The following is a 25,197-nucleotide window of genomic DNA, read 5'->3' as shown; positions in this document are numbered from 1 at the left end:
ATTAGGAATGCATCACGTTCCTCCCAGTACTTTGGAGATTTTTCTGTTTGATTATCAGAAATTTGACTAAGTCGTATTTCTTTGTATTAATGCCGCTTGTCCACTGAGCTTCCGGAACCTGGGAATTTAGATCTTTCAGCTACTTTGGTCAATTTGGAGCCATTGCTTATGCATGCTTTTTCTTCTACAATCTCTATGGCCACTTCTCGGTCACCAAGTACACGTGATACGGTCACTCAGATCCCCGGGATTCTGTTCACCTTTCCCTCCGTGCCCTCCAGTCTCTTTCTTTTCCTCTCTGTTCTTCAGCTGGAGTAATTTCTATTTTCAAGGTCATGAACTCTGTCATTTATTCTGCTGTTGAGCCCTTCCAGTGAATTAGCTTATCTGAAATACTGTAATTTTGTAGTTCTAAAATTTCTCTTTTTTAGGCTTCCTACTTCTGTTCTGGCATTTCCTGTCTTTTTATTTTTTTCACTATGAGGATATTTTCCTTTATATCAACCGTTCAAAACTTGAGGGTGTATTAGAATTATCCAAAGAGCCTTTGAAAAACATAGTCTGCTATGGTCTCACCCCAAAGCCTGTGATTCAGTTGATCTGAGGTGAGGCCAGAGAATCTGCATTTCTAACAAGTTCTCGGGTGATGCTGCAGGTGCTGGTGCCAGGATTACACTTTGGGAACCACTGCTCTACACCACTGAGTGCAGTTATAATACGGGCTTTTAAATACCTGTCTGCTAATTCCAACATCTGGGTCACACTGGGTTTAGTCTGTGCTGGTTTATCTTTTCTACTGTCAATGAGTCAGATTTTCCTATTTCTTCACGCACTGAACAACCTGGATTGAAATCTGGATGTTTTAAATGTATGTCACAGAGACTCTGCATTGCATTGTATTTCTCCCAAGAGTGTTGACTTTTCTGTCTTAGCAAGCGATTAACTTGGCTGGACTCAAACTACACGCTCTTGTCTCTTGCGGAGCAGCTCAGATCTCAGTTCTGAGCTTTCATCCTTGGCACGGCTTCACGGAGTCTGCCTCACACATGCCTGGTTCAGGGATCAGCCAAAGACTTAGGCAGAGTTTATGCCCTGAATTTGTGGTTCCCCATCCTGGCTCTCCCTCGAGTCTCCCCTCACTTCCCAGCAGCTGTGGTGCCCAAATCTGTTATCTGGGGCAACAGGCCAGAAACACCTTGAACCTGAGGTCTCCGTTTACGTCATCCCACACATTGTCCACCACGGCTGACCTCAGGCCAAAACGCTGAAAACAATGGAACAAACGCCCCCACTATCCCCTTCCCCCAAGCCCTCGTTCCCCTCCAGAATCTGCCTGCTTTGGTTCACTCTCCAGGCTCCCCAGGTGCAAGTTTTGGTATTTTGTCCAGAGTTTATAGCCGCCGTCTGCCGGAGGGCCAATTCAGGATGAACTTACACGGGCAACACCGGGAGCAAAACTCCCTCCTAACATCTTAAAAGAAGTATGAAATTTTCCACAATTACCCACTACTATAAATTTTTTATCAGGCATTACAATGATGGGTAAATATACTTTTTTTTTTAAATACATTAACTGAGAAAAACTGAGATAAACAGGTTCCTCTAAGAGAGATCACATCTTTATGTGACTCATGGAAAAAAAAAACCAAGGTAATTCAGTTTCATGTCTTTTTATAAAAGTTTGGGTGAAAATGTAATTACGCCTTTCTGTTACCAGAACAAAACAACCCAATGTATGTTAAGAAACCAATAGGCTCCTTTCCTTTATGCTTCTTTGGAAACAAAAATCAAAGAAATTCGAGGTTGGCTATTTTCCCGCAGGTCACCCTGCCTCATTCACACGTATTAGGTATTGAGCTTCTGTTTGATGACAGGACTCGATAAGCTGCCTGAAAAGCCTCTAAGCAAGTTAAGTGCATTTTTTTTCCTGCTATTTAATAAGGAAACGCTACAACCACATAAACTATTTTCGTCTCAACTCACTGCCCAAGGGTAATTTACGAAGGATCAATAGCAAGACTGTTACCTGTGAGTTGATTTTACTAAGCATTTGGCTGCGTCAACCCATTTCGGAACTGCCTCTGATTGTTAAACATCCCGGGGGAAATGTCTTTCGTGCATCCACTTCCCCACCACCGCACCTCTGGTACGCACGAGCCGTGTGATTAAAAGTGAATTCATAATAAGCCTTCCACTAAGGGGCACGTGGAGCGCGCTCACAGCCCGCAGCCCAGTGCCAGTAATGCCATCCACGTGCCACCAGGCAGACAACCATCCTGTCGATTAAATAAACGGACGGCCAGAAACAAAGGGTGGGGGGGATATCTGCAACAAGTGCCTGCAGAGTGGATCCGCCAGCATTTTCATTGAAACAGATTTAGGAATTGGTCCTCCGGCAGACAGATCCCCGGTTCAGGGATCAGCACTGAAACAGATTTAATCTTGGAAGCTAGATCCTGGAAGCTCAGCGGGATATGGCTGCTTGCCCCACCACAAAGATCTGTTTGGACAACTGCTGGCTGATGGAAGCAGAGGACAGATGAGAAGCAGCCTTGGGGGCTGTCACTGTCCACTGTCCGCTGTCACAGATGAAACCGCTCCTGAGCCCAGAACGAGGGGGAGATGTGAGGAACCTCCCAAGGCCAAAGAGTCAGGCAAGGACTGTCTCTCATCTGGAACAAAGTGCAACCTCAACGCCCTGAGGAGGTGGCGAAGGGTTTCCACAGTCCCAAACTAAAGGCAGTGAGGCCAGTGATGTCATGGTGAAAAGTCCAGTAAGACTGCGCTGGACGTAGTAAGCTCCCCACGAGGAGGAGAACCGCACGCTAACCAGGCACGCCTGGCACCTGCCGCGGGTGCAAAACCAACCTGCAGCCTGTTTACTAGTCAGTTTGTTATGCAGCCCAGCATCCCCCTGACTGATACACAGGAGGACTTTTCAAAACCCACCAAAGGTCTAGGTCCCGCAGTCCGCGGAAGCATGCCAATCTCAACTTGCTCAATGAACACAAAGTAACGGATAAAAGTCAAGGACATAAAAGGAGTGGCAAGAACCAAGCTCTTACATTTCTGAAGCAGAAGGGAGGCGCTTCCTCGGTCCCATGCTGCTTGTGGTAATCGGCCCAGTCGAAGTCCTGGCCGGAGTAACCTGCGCAGGACAAAACACAGAGAAAACCCATGAACCCAGCCACATCGCGGACCAGTGAACAGCACCGGGGCTTGCCAGTGATCAAAGTGAGAAGGACTCCAAGTACTGGCCCCCCGCAAAGGCGAAGCCCTTCCTCAGGCACCACGGTACGCCAGCTTTCAGGAGGGCTGCATGAAGCGCTGTGCAAAGCGGAAAGGACCAGGGACGGCGAAGGCGTCTGCATCATCACGCGGTGCCTGACACCAAGCGGGAAGGGGTGGAATTTACCCCGACGGCGCGGGCCGGTGAGCACACCTGCTCTGGCGGAGAACAGACGAGACGGGCTGTCACACGAAACACAAACGTGCGACGCATTTTGCAGAAACACACGGTAACACGTGCCTTCATGTCAACTCTGAGTTCATGTGAACTTACTTCACGGTATCTTCGTGAAGACCATGAGATTTTATTGAAAAACAACACGAGAAGGGGATAATTTTTTAAAGAGGAGCAGTAGGTAAAACATACAGCAAAAAAAGGAGCTGAGGTTCTTGGGAGAAAGCCCCCAAAGACATGGAAGGAGGGAAGGAATAAACCTCAGAACTGAGCTGTGGAGGAGGAAGGGAAATGCGAAGTGGGGAAGGGGGGCTTCCTTCCTGGGTGCAGTGCTGGGGGCACATCTGGGACACCGAGGGACAACGCTGAGAAACAGCTATTCACACGTGCTCAACTGAGTGAAATACAGATCTTATCAAAGTGGGTTTTTTTCCTTTCTTTATTCATTTCTTTTTTTGGCGGGGGAAGGTGGCGGGGAGACAGTTATACAAAATACGTCCGTCACGACCGCCATGACAAGACATGGGAGACGTTTCAAACGCTAAGTTGAGTGTATGGTTGAACCTAGGTCAGAAAACAGCTCTTAACAGAGCGTCACTGTCATTTCCTGTGAACAAAGGAAGGCAATGGAAACAAAACCTACAGAACCAGTTAGGGTTATCTGGAACTGTGAGGAAGGTCCCTATAATCATTTACTGCTCCCCCTTTATTGGTGTAAGCATACGTAAAATAAATCCATAAGAGATTTCTTAAGTACACTTTTAACCCAAGCCCCCCGATTTCTTTTCCCCATATCATCATAAATTCGACATCTGCAAATGCATTTAACATGGGGGATTTTGTTACCAAATCCCACAGCTGCAGAGAGACTACAGAAATTCTCTGTTGAAGAAACAAGATACTGTCTGCGTCTCACCCCCACTTGTAATTGAAGTGAGTTCAATTTACTCACTTTTTTTTTTTTTTTGAAGATGGGAGTGGAGGTTAATCAAGAAGGCAGCTGAACAGCAAACCATCTTCTGATATAACATAAAGTGTAGGTATTCTGTACGGCCAGTATCTGTTCAGATAAAATTTTCCAATTTGGGGGTCACCTCTGCTCCCCCCAGAGACAGACACGGAGCCAGCTTTTCTGCCACGTTCATAACCACCAACTTCCAGTGGACTTCAACCCACTCCGTAAACGTCGTGCTCATGGTTTCTTGGACCCACATTCAACCCTTCTCTTCCAGCCTCCAGGACTCTCTACAGGGAGCCACTTCTAATCGGTAATTGCAGGAGAGAACAGAGTCTGGCTGGGTACCTAAATGAGTAATTACTTCCCCTAGAACTCGCTGCTTTCCTTGAACATTTGGACAGCCTCAACTTCTCCTCCTCCTCCTCCTAAGGACTTGTATTCACTTCATCACTTAAAATTCTTCTCCTTGGGGCCGATAATGAGCTCCCTTTGTGAGGCAGTTTTGTGACAGCTTAGAAAATAACTGCTACATAAAAACAAATTGCTCCGGCTCGTCTAATAGAGACAACAGGGGTCAATTATTCTCATTCATCAACAGAGACAGAACAAGAAGTACTGAGACTTCACCGCAGCCAGGCGAGCATGTCTGAAACCCAGGAGGGAGGGGAACAGCAGAGGGGGAAAGAAAATAAAAGGAAATCAAAAAACCCCGTGGGCTATGAAAATCTGCAACGAGCTGCCAGGGAGACTGTCGAGCCTCCACCACTGGAGTTATTTAAGCTTTAATTGGTGTTTATTCTGAATGGAGTTCCAACTGTTACAGGTCCAAAAGGAAACGGGTCGATGACCCATTTCCTTACGATACAAATTAATGGACATAAAACAGCTCCACTGGCAAAGATGACTATTGGCAGTGCAAGTGGACAATTCTTTAAAAAAAAAAAACAAGCAATTTGGCAGTAAAAATGTTCGAACTTTGACACGATCGTTTCACTTCTGGGAATGCACCCCATAAAAGCAACCCTGAAACCTGACCAAGTGTGACACTTTAAGATGCAGCGGCATTATTACTGATAATTCTGAGGGAGGGAAAAAAAAAATCTTTATATCCGAAAATAAGAAATGATACGAAACGTATGCAAGTCCGTGGAAAGTCACGTGGGCATGAAAAAGCACGTAGTCTATTTTTTAGGAATCATGGAAAAAATGGTAACTGCAAGTTTAGATGAAGAGACTGCTACAGGCATATACAGAATTACCCAATTTACATTCAAATGTGCAAAGAAAAAATCAGACGAAACGTAGGGAAAACTTACTAGGAAATATCCGGGTGGTAGGATTCTTGGATACCTCTCTCTTCTACCTCCCTGAATTTTCCAGGTTTTTACTAATGATCATAAATTATTTCAGTAATATAGAATCTCTGAAAGCCCAGCATCTCTGCCCTGTTTTAAAGACAAGGCACCGGTCACTCGATCCAGGGCCACAGCATGACAGCCTCCCCTCAGCATCCTCCCTTTCTCTCTTTTGCTAACAGAACCCTGACTGTATCCAGTCCCCAGAGGGAGGCAGAGCTCCCCTCAGCACCAGGGAGTCAGCCATGGCGTCCCCGAGACCATCATGGCGGCCTCATGCCCCTTGCTGGCGACCTGGGGTGGAGGAACAGACAGGGTTTTAGAAAAGATCTCCCACTCAAAAACGAAAAGAGACCATGGGAGCAAAAGCTCCTGTTCCATACTAGGTTGGATATTAAAAAAAAAAAAAAAAGTACAATCTTAATAAAAAATAAAAACAGCAAAAGAATGTCACATTTGCCATCTACCTGAACGGCAAAAATGAAGAACAATGAACACAAATCCACCCCTGTCGAGGCTGCTGGGAAGCGGGCACTGTGATGCACTTCTGGCTGGGGCAGAACTTGAAAAACCACTGCAGGTGCTCGTTTGGCAACGCGTTATCAAATCTTTCAGAACAGGTCTGCTCTCCAGTCCAGCCATCCGCTCATTCATGTACTCATCCTCCAAACGTACTTATTAAGTGCACGCCCTGTGCTGCACACGGTTCTAAGACTAGAACTTTTGTTCACAGAAATGATCAAAACCGAGAAAGAATCCTTACCCTCCCAGAGCTTACATTTCAGTGCAAGGAGGCGGACAGCACAGCAGGATTAAAAACTCAGATTGTCAGAAGTGCTACAGATATTAAATAAGGCAGCCAAGAAGGACGACCCCAGTCAGACTGAAGGAGCAAGAAGAGGGGACAGCCAGTGCCGACGTCCCGAGGAAGGGGCGCGCCATGGTCCCGGGAGGGCTGGTATGACTGGGCGGACTAGGGGCGTCTCGGGGGAGCAGGCCGGTCAGGTGCTGTAGGCTGTTGTCAGGACCTGGACCCTGCCATGGCCACTGAGCCACGTGGGGTGGCCCTGCGCAGTCTGAGCAGAGGAGGGGGCGTGTGTGGTTTACGGTTTAACACCATCAGTGTGGCTGCTGTGCTGAGAGTGGGCTGAGGACACTGGAGGCCACTGTGTTCCCTGGGGGAGACGTGAAGCCCACCTGGACGAGGAGGGTGACAGGATAACCCCAGGTCACACCCCGAGAACGTGGACTGGATTCGCTGACAGACTCCGTAGGGGGGTGAGAAATACAAGAGTCCAGGGGAACCCCGTCTTCAATGGTATTTACATTCTGTATTTCATTTCTTAAAAACCTGACTCAGATATGGCAAAATGGTAGCATCAGTTCATTCAAGGCAGGAAGTCCATGAGTGCAAGTTTATTATTTTTTTATCCCCATCGGCATGTCTGAAATATGAGATGACAGAAAGGATTAAGTTCCATCAGTCAGCGTCTGAGGAAAAGAGAACACCCATCAGGGTTCACCACTCTGCGTCTCAATGATCATTAAAAAACACTTTACTTCTTACATTAAGTTACGTTTATATGTCTATCAGGATGGCCAGAGGGCAGAGGCAACGTGCAAACACAAGCGATTTACTTTATCTTCTGCTCACACGTTTTACAACAGAAACGTACCAGCTCAACGTTCTCTACAGAGACCCCCGGCTTGGGACGGGTTCGCTGCTCATTCTGCGACTAACCTCTGACGTTACGTGCAAGGAGGCTGATGAGGTGATTTTAAAATAGCAAGCCAGGGCTGATAACCTGGATGCGTTTCTGCTTGGTTGGTTTGATCACTTTTCAAAGTGCCTTTAATATTGGTGTTTGTTGGGTTTAAACCAAGGGAGTAACATTTCCAAGGGGACAACACTAAATAATTGCAATCCGTTCCAGCTTACATTGTTTGTATCTCAAGTCTGGGGACAGATTTTCTTTTTTTTAAATAGGAATGGAGTCAAAACAGAGTAAACAGGGATTTACGTTCTTTGCACATCTCCTGTACCACCAGACGTCTTGTTTCATCAGCTGCTTCCTACTAGGGAATGAGTGGGTTACCATCTTTTGAGGGTCAGGGAATAGGTTGTAATTGTAAGCAGTCTTCATGGTTCTAACAGAAACCTACACAATGTAATAAATCCTTCTGCGGCAGACATATCTGCAAGAAAACCTCTGAACTAAATCATACGTACTCTCAGAATTTAAGTTAAAAATAACAAACTTGAAAAAAAAAAGCATACACTTTCATACTTTTAGCAAAGACTCTCAGACCAGATGTTGACATATATGACACACAACAGGTGATCTCAAAAAGAAAGCATAAAATCATCACAGCCGCCCATGGTGCGTGATGACCCCGGGGCGGAATGGCGCTTAGCCTGTGCGGGCTCACCTCCCAGTACGGTTACCACCACGAGTCATCCAATCCCAGTGATGCGGAAAAGCTAGCGCAAACGCCCTGCTCTATTTGAGGTTATTGGTTTATTTTTCTAAACTCCTTCTGATCTGCTGTTTCATCGTTCCCTTTCTTTCCCTTCCATCCTCTCACCTCTCGCCTTGCTACCTCTCCCCCAGACAGACCTTAGACCTGCAGGGACGGCGCATCACGTCCCTAAGGATAGTCTGGTGCGTTCTCAGTAATAGGGTTTACGGATCTCAGCTGAAAATTACTTTCATGCACCCTGGTTCCCAACTTAATTATTCTAAGGTCTTATGGCATCTAGTTGCTGGACATCTGACAGCAACTGGGCTCTGGGGAAAACCTGACTTATTGGAAATAAAAGGTTAGAGAGATGCTTCATTCTCGTGTTGTTACCTGGTTAGAGCCACTTCTCAGACTCGTTCAAGTGTTTAACCCCCATCACTTAGCAACGTGTACCCTCTCTCAACACACAGACACAATAACAGGGAACCGCGGTTTACAGGGGAGCCCAGGGCCATGCTCCCCACCAGGGAAGGGGGCCGCACAGACTCCACGTCAAGCTAACCATGAAACGCACTCCTTTCCCACCACATCTAAGGTGTTTCCAGCGTCAGCTGCTCCAGATCAGCAAAAGCATCACCGCCCCGACAACACGACGCCCTCCTGAATCACCAAAACCGCGTACATCGTCACAGAATACAGACCTTTGGGAGGTGTGAGATCGACTCCGTTTTTAAGGCACCACTGGACTGGCAAAATCCCCAAAGAATCCGCGTGGCACAGCATTGACAGTTTACTAGGCTCGGGTCTTAGGTCATCAATAGTCACTTGAAAAAAATGATTGTTAAACACCTGAAAGAAAAGGCAACAGAGCCGGGAGTTAATTCCTTGGGGCCAACAGATAAGGGAAGTAAGAAACACCGGCATAGCTTCCAAATGCAGTAAGTACATTTCACCCCAATGACCACGGCACAAACCGGCATTTCAGTGTTTATCACGAAAGTGGTCCAGTTATTTAAAAGTTCATTGATCCCTGCGGACACATTAATGGAAAGTAGACAAATAACTAGAATATGTACAAGACAAAGAAGGAAAAAAAACAGCAGTTACTTTAGAGAAATAATCCCACAGCCAGAGCCAGGAGAAAGCACACTGACGAAGTTGGGCAGACCCTGACAAGACAGCTTTCTCAGCGTCCCCAGCAGGGACCCACGCCCTGGCACCGCATCATTCAAGAACGCCCACAGTCTGGCTTGGAGACGTCCAGCCTCACCTGGCAGCCCGTCCCGCCCACCACCCTGCCCTCCAGCCCAGGGCAAAATCGCTCACACGAGGCACGTCCTGACCCAGCGTTCCCACAAGTCTGGAACAGCCCCCTCCACCGTCCGTGTGTTTTTCAAGGTGCATCCCGAAAGGCAGCACCCATCCACCCCAGCAAAGCACCAGACACGTGCCCCAGAACCGAAAACCCTCATTTCCCCCTGTGGATGGACACCACGTCTCTCCCTTCCAGCAGCATCCTCTTTGTTACCCACCAAGATATTCCCACAATGCACAGAAAACACTCCGTACACAGGAACCAGATAAACATCCACGGAGGGTAAGAAAGAACATCGGTGAGGAAGAGAAAGAGAAACAAGCCATCTTGATGGAAAAAGCAGAGTGCGAACATCAGGTGGACCACCACCCAGAAAAGCATGGTGGGCTTAAGGAACCGAGTATGTGAAACAGACGAGGGGGGAAAAATCACTTTCCCAACTCAGCAGACAGACCCCGTCTTTCTGAGGCAGCCCGGCACTCTTACACTAAGCTCTGAGTCCTGGCTCCTCCATTCACGGAATACTTTCTGCCATCAACCTGGCTCAAAGCTAAGCAGGAAAGGAACTCGCTTCAGTTCCTCCTGATGTGAATTTCAGCTAAGGAGCAAGTTACAGTTACGAAGGTGACGATACACAACTCATCCGGGGTTTACTTTAATGCCCACAGGGACATGCAGTGACTTCAGTGTCACTACGGCTAGTAAGAGGTGGTGGCCCTGCTCCGGGGCTGAGTTCACTGCTGGAAACTCACAGTTCTGCGTCTGAAATGCCCCCACCATCTCTCGAGGACCCAAGTGTCCACACGCTGTACTCCCAGCAGACAAAGGACATCCTCCCCATCCTTTACAAAGTGGGCATCGAACACACTCGCTCTGTGATACCAGGGGTAAGACGGGGCCTTCAGACAGCGCTAGATGGGGGAGACAGCGCCCCCGTGGGTTTACCTGGCGTCTCGGCAGAGCCTCACACCTGCGGTTTCCACCTGCTTGGCTGGGAGCGGGAAGACTCAGGCGGCCCACCCGGGGGGGGGGGGGGGAGGCAGGCGAGGGGCCTCACCTTGGTCACAGAGGCAGGGCAGACACGGAAGGGCTCCCTCACATTCACCGCCTCAAGCTTCATCCCAACCGTGAAGAAATGGCTTCGCAAATCTGCGTGGTCCTGCAGGGAGAAGGACGAGAAGACTGAGAGCGACGGCATGGTAAACTGGCTCGGTCCCTAGGTCTGCATGCTCCTCCTCGGACGTCTGACGGGGCGACTGGAGTCGGATGGAAAATGACTAACCCTCCCTGTTTCAGACTTCTAACTATGGCGAGGGATCGCCGATCTAATTATTTCCTACGGGCTTCAAATTGCTTTTCCAAGGGAAACAAGCCTTTGGCCGCCTGCTGAAACGCATCCTAAGCTAAAAGCAAGCTCACACCGCACCGTGTTCACCTTCCTGCGTGCGATCAGTGGAGCACAGCGGAGTAATGGAGGCGACCAGCCTGCAAAAACCCAGCAGGACCGTCCCCAGAAAACCTCACCTATTGCTCCTGGAGATGCTTTGCAGGCCCTCCGTGAGGACCGTGTGGGGGACACAGTTTGTCCCCGTCTCCTGTGTCTGAGAGCACACAGGTAACCACTTCTCAGTTCTGGCACTGGTATTTGGACACGTGTGTAGAGAAGGTGCCAAGACAGCCCCGCGCACCATCAGAACCTGGCTCCCACCCTGTGAAGACCAGGAGCCCCCACCCCGTGTCGAGTGAGTGCCCGGCAGCTTTACGGACGGACAGTGCACAGCAACCTTGGTGAGGGTACGTGGAGCGTTCCCGCCTTCTCAGGAAAACAAATTTCAATTAACCACTTCAGCGCTACGGCAAAAGATGAGGCTGGCTGGACCCTGGATACCAGGATTTACCTTGCAGGGTGGAGGTCACCGCCTAACTCCCAGCCTGTGTGAACAGGACTGGATAAATAAGCAGCCTGCCCCTGAGAATGTGAGAGCCACAAAGAAATCCCGCTGTTTCTAAAGCACCAGGTGGGCGAGAAGTACAGAATATCTGGGGGAATCCAGAACTTTCTTTCATCTGCAAATCTAAAGTGGATGTTTTCGTGAGGAGGGGTAATTAGGTTTATTTATTTTTCATTTATTTATTTTTTAACGGAGGGACTGGGGACTGAACCCAGGACCTCGTGCAGGTTAAGCACACGCTCTGTGTGCTGAGCTATACACTCCACCCTCTGAAGTGTGTTTAATTAATTCGAAGGCGTCATTGTGTATCCAGCTCGGAAGAGCGCGCAGAGCCTGCAGGGCTGCACCTGCGCCCTCCACAAAGCCTGGTCAGCACAGGACCGCGGAGGACACCAGACCAAAGAATTACTTATAAAACTCACCACCCCTGCGCTGCTTCACCAAAGAAGGCACAGGTTACAAATGCCCCTGGAATCACAAGGACCTGTCATTTCTTGGCTCCACAGCCATCTGCCAGCCTCCGCACCCCAGAGACACGTAATGAATACATGCTGGGTCTGCCTGGGGCACACAGTGCCTCGTCCAGGGAGGCGGCTGATCAGAATGAGATGGGTGATGCCCTGGATGTGCCAGGACTTTACAGGACAAAAACTTGCTGACCTTACAACCAACACTTTCATAAAAACCATTCTCAGGTGCGGGAGATGATTTCCTTTTTTTTTTTTAAACACTGAAAATAAAAGCATTGATTTTAAAAAGCAACACACACCTTAACCCATCAGTGCTATTTCCTACGTTCTAAGTTAAGCCCTAACCTAAACTGAATGCAGAGAAAGCTGGAGGATGGGGTTACCGACATCAAGAAGCTTGACATTTAGTTAGAACGAGACTGAGGTGTGACAAATACGAACATAATGCTGAAAAAAGACGCCACCATATACTGAGTTGTTCTGAATTCAGAGGATTGACAGGTGTCCCACGTCATTCCACCTGTGAAGCAGAGGTCAGGACGATCGGACAACCTCAGAGCACCCCCCGGGTGCCCACTGGTCACCGAGGTGCCTTGGAAGGGACTGCCGTGCCTGGAAAAAAATCCTGGAAGAATCAAGCATCACTACTTAAGAAACACTGCTGTGCAGAGCTGCGTTCACAGCGGTCACCCGTGAGTGAGCACCAGCCCGCACTTGCCCGGCAGAGCAACAGAGCTTCAGGGCGGACACGGAGGTTCTTTATGAAACGCAGTGACCATCAGGATGAATCTGCAGGAGGACGTGAAGAGGATTGCTAACGGAGAGACAGGAGATGGGCAAGAAGAAAGAATGTTCGATCACTGTGGGTCCCACTCATCTCCCGCGTGCCGCCTGGATCTGAACTCTCCGTTTACTCTGGAGGATGCTGGAAGCGTTACTGGTTACGCTCTTACAATTTAGTGCGTGCCTGTCACAGACTCCCGAAATAGCTGATGCTTCCTGCCATCCCTGTTTCATAGGATAAATACACCCTCCGTGACATAAAAATAGGGAGGATGCTGCTCGGGGGAAGAAGGAGTTTGAACTAATTAACACAACACAATTTAAAGGCACGTGGTGAGGATTTTCACGTAAGACAAGCAGTGACAGACTCCCCGTGCAGAAACCAGATCCCTACCGCCCGAGCCCCACCACTGACGCCACAGGAAACGTCCTTCGGTGGTGGCCGTCCGAACATTTCTCCTTAATCTTTCGGTTCTTCCTTTCTGTTTACACTGATATTTCTTAAGTACCAAAGTTTTTTTGTGCATCAGACACAAAAACACTGCACAGTAGAATTTTTCCGGTTCCAACATGCCTGTTTTCTGGGTCCGCAGGGAACTTAAACGTTGCATACGCATCTTTTCAGATGCCTCAACTAATTTGCACCATTTCTAAGAATAAGCTTCAGAGAAGTCAAAGGAAGGCTTTAATTAGCATTATATTCAAATGGATATAATGACCTCTGCTTTCATTCCTTTATTTATATCTGCATCAAACACCACGCTGAAAAAAAAAACTCAGTGCAACTCATCACATTCTTCCTCTTTGTTTTCCCAAAGATCTAGTGCTCTTACGTTCATTAGATAATTACTCTCATTACATTGCTTTCATCTCAAAATGGACATTAGGATGCCAGCGTTTATTAAATCAATAGCACTTCTGACATTTCAGTCCCCTTGCACTGAACTAAATTTAGCCAAGGAAATATTTCTAACAAAAATGTAATAAAAAAAACTATACGTTGAACACTAACAAGCGTTTGCATTTTTTTACTTACAGCTGTAAACAGCAATTTTATCAGCTGGCCGCGCATTCAATCAAGTTAAAAAATGGTCACGAGAAAGCGGAATGCTATGTACTTCGACTCGAACCACAGGAATTTATAACAGGAGATTACAGCAAGCTTAGTTTCACAGCCAGCCCCCAAACTGGTGCACTGGGTTGTTTTAAAACAACGCGGGTAATAAGAATGCCTTTCGTTGATTAACACTGAGCACCATGCAAGCATCTGTAAGTGGCAAGAAATCCAACCTTCCTCACAGCACTGCTAGGAAAAAAAACAGAACAGGGCTGATTCTGGGGGCGCAGTGAACAGCGGTTATTACCCTGTCTGTTCTGGCGCTTAGGTAACTTAATTCTCTCCTAATGAGCGAGCGTGTCTCCCCGTGCATCAGCCTGACTCCTGTGGGCTAAAGAAAACTGAACTCCCAGTTTATCCCTTTCTACCCCTTTTCCTCCCTGCTAACTGTAAATCTGTTTTTCTACATCTGTCTGTCTCTATTTTGTAAATCAGTTTATTTGTGTCATTTTTTTAGATTCCACATATAAGCGATATCATACGGTATTTTTCTTTCTCTTTCTGGCTGACTTCACTTGGTATGACGATCTCCAGGTCCATCTATGTTGCTGCAAATAGTATTATTTCACTCTTGTTTATGGCTGAGTCGTATTCCATTGTATAAATATACCACAACTTCCTTATCCAGTCATCTGTCGACGGACATTTAGGTTGTTTCCATGTCTTAGCTATTGTAAATAGTGCTGCTGTGAACATTGGGGTACTTTTCAAATTAAACAGGACAATAATGCAGGTACTTGTTAACCTGCCCGCCTACCTACCCCCACGGCAGCAATGGGCTTGTTATTTTTAAGGAATAAGCTATCATTTCAAACCCAAGACAAGCAGACCAGTCACCAGGGTTGGTGCGGGTCCTTGGAGAGAGCATTAGCCATGAGGCTACCTTCACACACACATTCCAGAAAACCCGACTCCAACTGGCATAACCCATAAGGAAATCCACGGTGTCACATGAGAAAGAATTCCGGAGGAAGGAAGGGCACCTCCAGGTTGCTGAAGGGAGCAGCCAACAAGGTCATAAATGGCCCCGTTCTTTCCCTCCTTCTTCGTCAACACCCTTTATGGGACAGCCCTCCCCCAGTCCAGCGCCCGTCCTGGTCTCAAGATGATGCAGAAGTTCTGGGATTCTCACAGGAGGGAAAGAGAGCCACAGCTTCCTTCTGCCTCTTCTTAAAAGCAAGGAAACCTAGTCCAGAAACCACTCGGCTGACATCCTCACACGGTGCTGACCCCAGCTGGCCACAGGCCTATCCCTGAAGCAAACGCTGATGCCAACCGTGGGACACACTCCCGGCCTGCGGCAGGCTGCTCCTTCTGCGCCAGGGGCACCACCCCATCCAGGAGGCAGAGGCATCCGCTAGTCTTACCACAAAGCATCACCCAGTCCCCAGATCCAACAGAGCCTCCGTCAAAGGAGACTGAAGAACCACCGCAATCCAGCTCACTTGATGCTTGACAGGCAACACGTAATCCTCTCAGGACTCCTCTTCTGGTTCTTCGTTACAATAAGACTTAACGTGGCTCAGCTTCTGAATATCCTAGCTGACTTCCAGGGACCCTACAGAAGCCCCAGGAGAAAACTGTGGTCGTGGGGGTCCAACAGACGGGGCGTGTGGGCCCTGGTTCCACCACGCGCTCTGGGTGAGGGAGGACGTGGGATCAGCTCCTCGGAGTCCCGAGCGTGGCCAAGTTACAGCAACACTGGTGACACCTACGAGCCAGGTCACCCTGAGGACAAGGAGACTACGATGGCACCCGGTACCATCTTCTCCACACTGCCTGAGCTCAACAGTCAGAAGCAATCATCACCACCACCGCGACGACGTCCCACTGACACCACCGCGACGACGTCCCACTGGAGGACGAGGTGGGAGCCCAGGTGACTCCCCAGGGTTTGCTTTTTCATTCTGTTCACTACCCCAGGGGGTCTGAAAGTGTTCACATATATATTCAGTTATTCCCACAGTGTGTAACTGAGCACACGAGAACAAGGCTCTGGAACACGCCCGCCACGCCGTGCTCACCACCCCGGGCGGCCGGGACCTGCCGTCTCCCAGGGCCGTGGGAAGCTCAGGAACCACCAAGGTCCAGCAAGGGGACTAATCTGTGCCAAGCCACAAGCGAAGGGACCAAATGTTCCAAACTCCTTTGCAAATGAGAGTTGACGGGAGGCGCGTGTGCTTGTGTTTCCTTCTAGCACAATCAAGATGAAGGGGGGGGTAATCCCGTTGGGATCCAGTGACCTCCCTGACGACTCCAAGCCTAACATCTTCTTAAATACGAGGGGGCTTTAAGTCAGATTTCTACACCCCTAAACTTACTCCTCTCTTCTCTAATGTTAAACGCAGAGCATCACCTGTTCGCGTGGAAGTTTATCTGACTGGTGTAAGCGGGTTCTTCTGCCTACAAACAGGAGGCAGAATTTAATCTTATCCTTGACTCTGTACCATCAGGACATGAAAATTCAGAGTAGGATGCCTGTCCAAGGAAGCAGAGAACTCACGGGACTAAAGGATTCCCATGCTTTTATTTTACGCCGAAAATTCCCACAAACCTCCTCACCAGGGTGCCTTTCCCGGGGAGGAGGGAGTGCGTGGAAGGTAGCCGGGGTCCCTGCCATACATGGTCCTCATTTTCTATTAGATCTTAAACCTCTGCAGACTCAGTGGCCTTAAACTTCTCTCTACATCAGTCTGTCTCCTTGAGATGCTGCAATTTACAACTGCCTGTCTGTGAAAGAAACCACGGGGATTAAAAGCAAGACCTAAACTATTAAAAAAAAAAAAAACTACGTGTGTTTTGAGGGGAAAAAATAACCTGCCTCCAATTATCCTGTCATTTGTTATCAAATCGTCCACAGAAGGAAGAATTACAATCAATGCTTAATTGTTCTTACTAACAGCAAGTAGCAGGGACAACCTGGAAAAAATTAAAATGCGACCCGACAAACTCTGTGAAATGGGTCTGTTCTGTAAACAAGAGATTCCTGCCCCATCCTCATATTCCAACACCAAGTACATTAAGTTCATGCTAATATCTCCCTGCCTTCCCTGAAACCACAGTAACAGGCGGGAGCTGGAATACTCAGCGGCCAGCAGAAGCCATCTGGGAAGGACAGCTCACAGCGCAGATGACCAAAACTTGACGGCACTCTGAAATTCTTGATGTTTAGAATTAAATGCAAGTCCCTATCTAGCAGGCTGCAGGCAGCGGCGCAGGGGGAGCCCGCCATCCAGCCACCGTTAGAGCGAACTCTGTATCTGCGCTTTGCGATTTTCAGAGTTGACCTTTCTTGTTGGACCGAAGTTGCCCTCCTTAGCAGGCCTTACAAGGTTTTCTGCAATGCTCATAAAAACGCAGTGGTCCCCATGGTGCTTTCTGAGTTACGTCCTGTGTGGACTGCAGTTAGAGACCCCAGAGCACATGAGAAATAACACAAGCAAGCCTCTCCTCCTGGTCTGTGTAAGTGGCAAAGGACCGGCCACATCAACCAAGCTTCTCTGTGGTTCACCATCCCCGAGAGCCTGTCTAACAAACCTCCCTGAGTCTTTAAAGAGATGAGACCGACCGAAATGCGAACTGCAGAACCTGAGCTCTCAGGCCCGGCGGTGCGGTGCCGGAGCCCAAGGGAACGCAGCCTGGGGCTGGCCACTGGGCAGAAAACTCAGGAGTCAGGCTGATACCACCTGCAGGGTCACAGGGGTGCAGCCACCAGTCTGGTAACAACATGACGTATCGTCTGAGACAGACTTTTTTTTTTAATTGCAGCATAGCTGATTACAATGTTGTGTTAGTTTCACATGTACAGCGCAGTGATTCAGTTACACATATATATATTCTTTCTCACGTTCTTTTTCACTATAGGTTATTACAAGGTGTTGAATATCGTTCCCTGTGCTGTACAGTAGGTCCTTGTTTATCTATTTTATGTACAGTAATGTATATCTGAAAATCTCAAACTCCCAATTTATCCCTTCCCACCCGCTTTCCGCCCTGCTAACTTTAAGTTTGTTTTCTGTGTCTGAGTCTGTTTCTGTTTCATAAGTAAGTTCATTGGTATCTTTTTTTTTTTTTTTTAGATTCCACCTATAAGTGATATATTTGTCTTTGTCTTTAAGACAGGCTTTCTTTCAAAGAACCATTTGGGTTCAACTTGGTGAAAAAGGAAACCGCAACCATGTGTCACACACACATTTATTGCTAAATTATTTGGTATCAGACACTCTGCCAGGTGGGGCAGGGAAGGTCACACCCAGGAAATTGCCTTCTTGCCCACACAGGGGGCCTAGAGCAAATTCTGGGGGAATCCACGTATCCCACCTGAAGGCCAAACTCAGCTGCGAGTTGTCTGCTGTATTTAGCTGCTGAGCGAGGGAAGAAGTCGGTCACCATAGAAACCGCAACCTGACCATCCTTCGTCACAGCAGCTCGCACCCTCTCGTACCCCTTTGGCTGCACCAGACGGAATAAGAAAGGAAAGCTTTTCTCTCCTGGCCGCCGTGAACCTCCTGCCTCTGACCTGTACCCTAGGTCTTGGATGCTAAAACATACAAGGGGGTCTCTCCTCAGGGTTAAGTCTACAACCACACCAACAGGTACAAAATTCAAAGCGGAAAAGGGCTAAAGAAATTAACAGATGTGGAATGTTCCGTGTATTGTGAGCACAGCCTGAACCCTCTTAAAAGGGAAGAAATACGTGCACAGGATACCTTTCTTCATCTGTTTGTGTGAAAAAAAACAATGGCCACATGTCGCATCTTTTTTAATCAAATTAGCCTTCTCTCAGCTGCCCCTTCCCTCTGTTTTCCCAACATTAACTTAGGAGTAAGTTATGCAAGTCTCTGAGTTTCCCTAGCTCGCGCTGGCCCAACACGCTGCGGAAGGAATTAAGGGTGTCTTGCAAACTTTCTACGGGAGAAGACTCTTGGAAGTGTGTGTGCGGGTTTCCAGAATTCACCCCACAAGGCTCTCCCCTTTCCTGTCTTTGCCTAATGTCCTTCATTGTAATAAACTGTAACCGTGACCACAACGACCGTGAGTCCTGGTGAACTGCCGAGTCTGGGAGCAGACCTAAGGATGAAGGCAGGTCACGGTTTCTGTCCCTCATCTTACTTCTTTATTTTATTATTTATTATCCAACTCTTTACCAAGAGTTCTCTGGACTTATCTGCATATCTCTAAATAAAATTTGGAATTCCAAACACACTGAGGATTGAAACTTTGTTAATGGGATGAAAATAATATTCAAGCAATTTCTCGACTTTAGGGGGCAAAAATTAAAAAATGGATTTTAGTGACATTTCAAATCATGTTCTTTCCAAGCAATTAGAAGGTGTGGTCAACTAAAAATAGACTTAACATATGATCCAGCATCCCACTCCTGGATATATAGCCAGAGGAAACTCTAATTTGAAAAGATAAATGCACCCCAATGTTCATAGCAGCACTATTTACAATAGTCAAGATGTGGAAGCAACCTAAATGTCCATCGACAGATGACTGGATAAAGAAGTTGTGGTGTATTTATACAATGGAATACCACTCAGCCACAAAAAAGAATAAAATAATGCCATTTGCAGCAAGATGGATGGACCTAGAGATGGTCATTCTAAGTGAAGTAAGCCAGAAAGAGGAAAAAAAATACTATACAATATCACTAGTATGTGGAATAAAAAAAAAAGGACACTAATAAACTCATCTACAAAACAGAAACAGACACACAGACATAGTAAACAATCTTATGGTTGCCAGAGGGCAAAAGGGGTAGGAAGGGATAAATTTGAGAGTTTGACATTTGCAAATGTTAGCCACTATATAGAAAAACAGATTTAAGAAGTTGCTTCTGTCTAGCACAGGGAACTATGTTCAATATCTTGCAGTGAGTGACCTTTAATGAAAAAAAAATATGAAGACGAACGTATGCATGTATATGCATGACTGGGACATTGTGCTGCACACCAGAGACTGACACATTGCAATTGACTGTACTTCAATTAAAAAATTAAAAATAAATAGACAAAATGCAAAAAAAAAAAAAAAAAAAAAGGTGCGGTCACGCCTGGGGGCGGCTGGAGAGCCCTGGCGTTCCCCGGGCTGTCTCTGGTCCCCTGGGGGACAAGGACTGTACTTCAATCACCCGGCCAACCCGGGGCTGCCACTTCTTACCTGCAGCTCTTTTTGATGTACACACGAGCTGTCAGTGGCACTTCCGTGACTTAACGTTTGCAAACAAGAGGGGTCACAAATGTAGATTACAATTTACAAGAACTGCAGAGAATGAAAAGCGGCATTAATTATAAAAGGCTTATGAGTGTCTGGCACGTGAAATACCGCACTAATTATAGTTAGACAAGAGTCTGGTCTCCCTAGGCCCTACTTTTAAAACCTAACTGAATTCCCCCAAATCCACTCCTTATGTTTTAGCAAATACTTAGTGAATTAAAATGGAAGCAGTATAGAAAACCGCCGGCCGGAAACTCAATTAGCCCTGTATTCATTTCATTTTTCACGACAGAAACTCTGAGAGAGACCCACCCTAGGAATTCTTTGCGAAGACAAAAGAGAAACACTTTTATAGAAACTGGGACATTTCACTTCACTTGACGGGATGTGTCATAAGTTAATCAAAGGATGGTTCGAAAAGGAAACACAGTAATAAGCAATAAAGAAAGCCAGCTGAGAGACCACACTGACCTATAGTACCGGAATACATACTCTGTATTTTTCCTAAAATAAATTACCATTACTATATGGATTGGTCTCAGCAAATTAGGTCTGTAAATAATGAGACTGGTTTTCAAGAGAAAAAAATGCATACCTTATTGTTCAGTAACAAAAAATCTTTCATAATCCTTCCTCCTTTTTTGTTACCCATTTCATAAATGACTTGTCTTTCTTCTAAATATACACTTTGTATAAATTTTGAAGATTATCTGCATTTTCCCAATAAGGGAAGTCAGAATTCTCAGTAAAATATGGCATTCAACCAATTTTTTTATTAAATGCCCACGCCATATGTCCTGCAGGCACTGTGAAAAGTAGAAATTATTTGCTATCTATTCGTAAAGCAATTATTACTTATAAACAAAATCCTGGGGGCAATGGTAATTCTAGGTACTTCACAAAAGTAACAATCTTAATTCTAACAGAGAAACTTATTACAGACCAGTGGTTCCCCCTCCCAGTCTCCTCTGAAGAGGATGAAACAGATGGTCCCCGGTCAGTGGGTGCCAGAAAGAACCCCTCATGGAATCTCCAGGCCCTCTCTCACCGCCCAGCACCCAGAACGCTGGCAGCTGGACCTTGAGCCCCAGGCGGGAAGCTGAAACTGTCCTCCTTGGAAATCAGCTGAAGAGGAAAAGTCACCATAAAAGGAGCAAACCACCACGGTCCCCGGACACGGACCAGCCCTGCCCTCAGCTTTCAAATCCCCTCTTACTTCTGAGCAGACAGTCAGGATTTTCAGAGACCCGAGGAAAGCCTCTGGCAAGAAAGACAGAAACCAAAAGCAACGTGCAGAAAACAAACTACTCAAGGAGAAGAAACTTTTTTAAAAAATCAATTAATTCCAAGAAGATCCACTCCTGCTTTCAGTCTGCAAGAACAGAGCCTTCAGAGAAAAAAACGCCCAACAGATGCTCGTAAAAAACACAGCAGCACCCAGGAGTGGGGAAGCCTCCCGACGGTCCAGCAGACAGAGGAGAAAACGAAGAACCGAAATGAATAGAAGGGAAAAAAATGACAAAGCCAGCCTGGGAGTCCCGCAACCACACGGTCACGGACGAAGAAAGCAGACGTGGAAAGTATCATTTAGCACGTGAAACGAACTAAGTCAGACAGAGAGAGACAGATGATCATATGACATCACTTACATGTGGAATCTAAAAAAAGAATGATACAAATGAACTCATCTACAAAACAGAAGCAGACTCACAGACAGAGAAAACAAATTAACGGTTCCAAAGGCGAAAGCGGGGGAGGGATAAATTAGGAGTTTGGGATTAACAGAAACAGACTACTATATATAAAACAGATAAACAACAAGGACCCACTGTAGAGCACAGGGAACTATATTCAATACCCTTCAATAACCTATAGCGGAAAAGAATCTGAAAAAGAATATATAGAGATACATATATATAACTGAATCACTTTGCTGTACACCCAAGACTAACGAAACGTGGTAAATCAACTACACTTCCATTACAAATGTTTTTTTAAATATCACTATGGCCACTGGGAAGAGGGTGGACACCAGCTGCAGAGGTCAGGGGAGTGAGGCGGGTAGAGCCAATTCATGGACAATTAAAACTCTTTTTCTCAATTTGTATTATTATTATTTTCTCTGCAGCGGGGAGATATTATCAGGCAAGGAAAGAAGGAGAAGAAAGGGAGGGAGGAAGGGAAGGCGGAGGACAAAGAAGTGTTTGGTCACTTAGCAAAAAAAAAAAAAAGCCCAGGAATACACTGCACGATCAGCGTGCCTGTTACTGCCAATAGTAACTAGTTTCAGAAAAGGTCTCCTAAGTCCAGAGTCACCAACAAGGAACGTGCTGAACAAGCACGTCAGTGATTTGCCCTGAGGGGTTAAGGTTTGCGTGAGGACCTCAGCGTGAAGTCCAGGAAGTCCAGCCTCATACTCCTGCTGCGGGTGGTGCAAAAACACCACGGCAATTTCATTTTCCATACGAAACTTCTTCCAGCCCCACTCGGAACTGGAAAGCAAGTTAACGTCAGTAACTCCACCTACAAGTTTCCAGGAGGCCATCGACGTGGTACCAATTTCCCACCTATTCCAGCTCCAAATAGGAAGGCGCCGTCTCATGAGTCCCTCTTCCTGAGGGGACTCCCTCCTGCCCAGAACTTAATGTTCTATGACATACAAATGTTAAGCACAACTGTAAGAGTGTTAAGGAGCCAGGTGGTCTGTTTCAGTCCCGGTATGTTTCTTTCACTCATCTCGCAGCACTGAGAAGAAAACCTAAAGCCACCAGGTCCTCACACGAGTTTCTGGAGCCATCGAGAAAACGGAACCATCAAGAACAGCGCCCTTTCCCATCATTGTTACCCAGCAAATAGCAAAATTAGACTTGCCCTATTTTCTTTTGTTTCTTTGGTAAGGAGTGAAACGGTGAATGTAAGATTTCGATACTCATATGTGATGGAGAAAAAAAAAACTGTAAACCTGAAAAAAAGTTAGTAAGATTCAGATGACCTTACAATATTCTTAATAAGGATTTAATAAGATTTGAAGCATTATCTTGGAATACAGATATTTGTGAAGATTCCAAAGCAGAGCAAAACAAAACAGGTTACATTTTAAACATTTAAAATGAAAACTGGCCAAGGAGGCAGCTTTTTAAAACGGTGGGAAAGGATGTGATACAGGAAACGTTTTCCCGGGCTCGTTCTTGAAAAGAGTAGACACACTGTACCAATCGGCACCTTACCTTAAACACTTCCATTGGAAGAGGAAACCTAGCAGCTTCAACAAGTGATTTCTCCAGAGCACATTTCCATTCTGAGTCCGTCTTCAAAGGATATATTTCTGTATCAACAGCAAATCACAGAAGAGTTTAAGGGCTGAGACGTTCTACTGGGTGGTTCTTCCTCGGGTTTTATCTCCCCAGGATTTCATAATAAGTCGGCCACCGTAAGAATTCACACCCTGCCCGCCATAAAAAGCCACTGCTAAAGGGATTTCCTGAAGTTAAATAACAACGTGGCGCTCTGCTCTCAGAAATGAGGAATAAACTTAGTAGGCTCTTCTTCAGGGAACACGCGCACACGTGCCGCTGGCATTCTGCAAGTAATTTAATGGTATAAATCACATCAGCCACTCTTTAGTCGTCTGCGGCCCCAAATGCCATACATCACCTGGAAAGTCATACCCACTGATGAAGAACTTATTATCTGATCAATTTCTAAACTAGAAACGACTCTTGTCTGGTGTTTTTGGTTATTACAGCATATTTTTCGCTAAATCTCTAAGCTCTCATCTGCTAAAAATAGTCCACGTCAGTCAGGAAATTATTAAAAGATAGGTTAAAATTTACCAAGTTTAATATTTACACAGGAAATGTTGCTGACACAGTACATGTGGCCCTTATTTTTCCCCAGGCGGCAGGGGCGGGGGGTTACGCTGTCTGAATACAAAATTTAAAGGAAAAAAAAAAATCGCTGAGCACTGTTTTTACCGATGGCTGAAACTGCAGGGGAATTTTATGATCTGATCTCAACAGATTTAAGACCTTATCAAAATAGGATTTGCAGAAGCACTCACTCGGAGCAGATATGTTTATACCTTCCTTATATCAACCCAGACTACTTCAGACAGACAGACAGGATGGGAATACAAATTTAAGCACAGTTAAAAGGCAACATTAAACCTTTGGGCTATATTTTTAATTTCTCACGTGTCTGCTTTTTAGCATGCCGCCGTGTATTTTGGGCTCATAGCTTTTGAACTCACCTTGAGCTTGAAGCTCCCGTGTTCTGTTTGTTTAGTCTTTTCAGACTGTCATAATTACGGGACGCCAACGACGCAGCCACAGCGTTTCAAGGAACCAACACACCACCCACTGTGACTCACTGTCAGATTCACCAAGTCACATAAAGGCTATTTAAAGACAAGGTAGGCTCCACCTGTGAATATCGGCTATAATCCTGTCTAGCCTTTTATTTACACTCGGCCACCTCGGGGGAATTTTTTCTTCTCAGTTTGGCAGTTCTGTATCAGAACAAAAGTAGACTGTGATTCTTCTTCTTTTTTTTTTTTTTTTTTATAATGGAGGCTCTAGGGATTGAACCCAGGACCTCGTGCTTGCTAAGCATGGGCTCTACCACTGAGCTGTGCCCTCCCCCCTAGGCTGTGATTCTTCTTAGCAGACATATCTGGGGGAACATAGTGAGGTTCCCCAATAAACACATCCGCAGAGAATAAATCCACGGATGGTTCCTCCAGCCACAGGAAGAAGGGCATCCAGAGGGAAAAATGGCTTATCACAGGGTCCCACGGAGGGGTAAGAGGACCCAATCCACAGAGCCCTACACACTGTCCCCAGAGGGTGAGGAGGACTCCCTGGAACACACTGGTGCTTCAGCTCAGGGGCGCTGCGTCAGAATCTCCAGGAAGAGGGAGGCAATTCAGGATTCCAGGAAGCAAATCCCTGATGACACCAAGTGCAGTGGCTCAAGAGGAGGTCAAGGTGGAAGCAACAAACAGGACTCTAGATTTCCTGAGCAGACAAGAAGAAACCCACTTTTCCAGGGGTCTGGAAGCAGGTCAACCTCAGCATAGCAGTAAAAGGAGAACCAAGCTA

The 25,197-nt window shown here is 46.6% G+C and overlaps 1 protein-coding gene across 8 annotated transcripts in view; it reads right to left on the bottom strand.

Annotated features, from left to right (window-relative positions):
• Positions 1–25,197, bottom strand: part of SFMBT2 (Scm like with four mbt domains 2) — a 150,674-nt gene that overhangs the window by 47,870 nt on the left and 77,607 nt on the right. For all 8 annotated transcript variants that reach the window (XM_074358342.1, XM_074358341.1, XM_074358344.1 and 5 more), the window contains 4 exons: positions 23,326–23,423; positions 10,612–10,713; positions 8,941–9,088; positions 3,066–3,148 (listed from right to left, as the gene is read on the bottom strand). In XM_074358342.1, coding sequence (XP_074214443.1) covers positions 3,066–3,148; positions 8,941–9,088; positions 10,612–10,713; positions 23,326–23,423 — 431 coding nt within the window. The remainder of the gene's footprint in view (positions 1–3,065; positions 3,149–8,940; positions 9,089–10,611; positions 10,714–23,325; positions 23,424–25,197) is intronic.

Source organism: Camelus bactrianus, chromosome 35, assembly GCF_048773025.1.
Source record: "Camelus bactrianus isolate YW-2024 breed Bactrian camel chromosome 35, ASM4877302v1, whole genome shotgun sequence".
In the NCBI taxonomy this organism is placed as follows: domain Eukaryota; kingdom Metazoa; phylum Chordata; class Mammalia; order Artiodactyla; family Camelidae; genus Camelus; species Camelus bactrianus.
The sequence above is the reverse complement of the archived record's forward strand: the minus strand, read 5'-3'. Positions and strand labels throughout refer to the sequence as shown.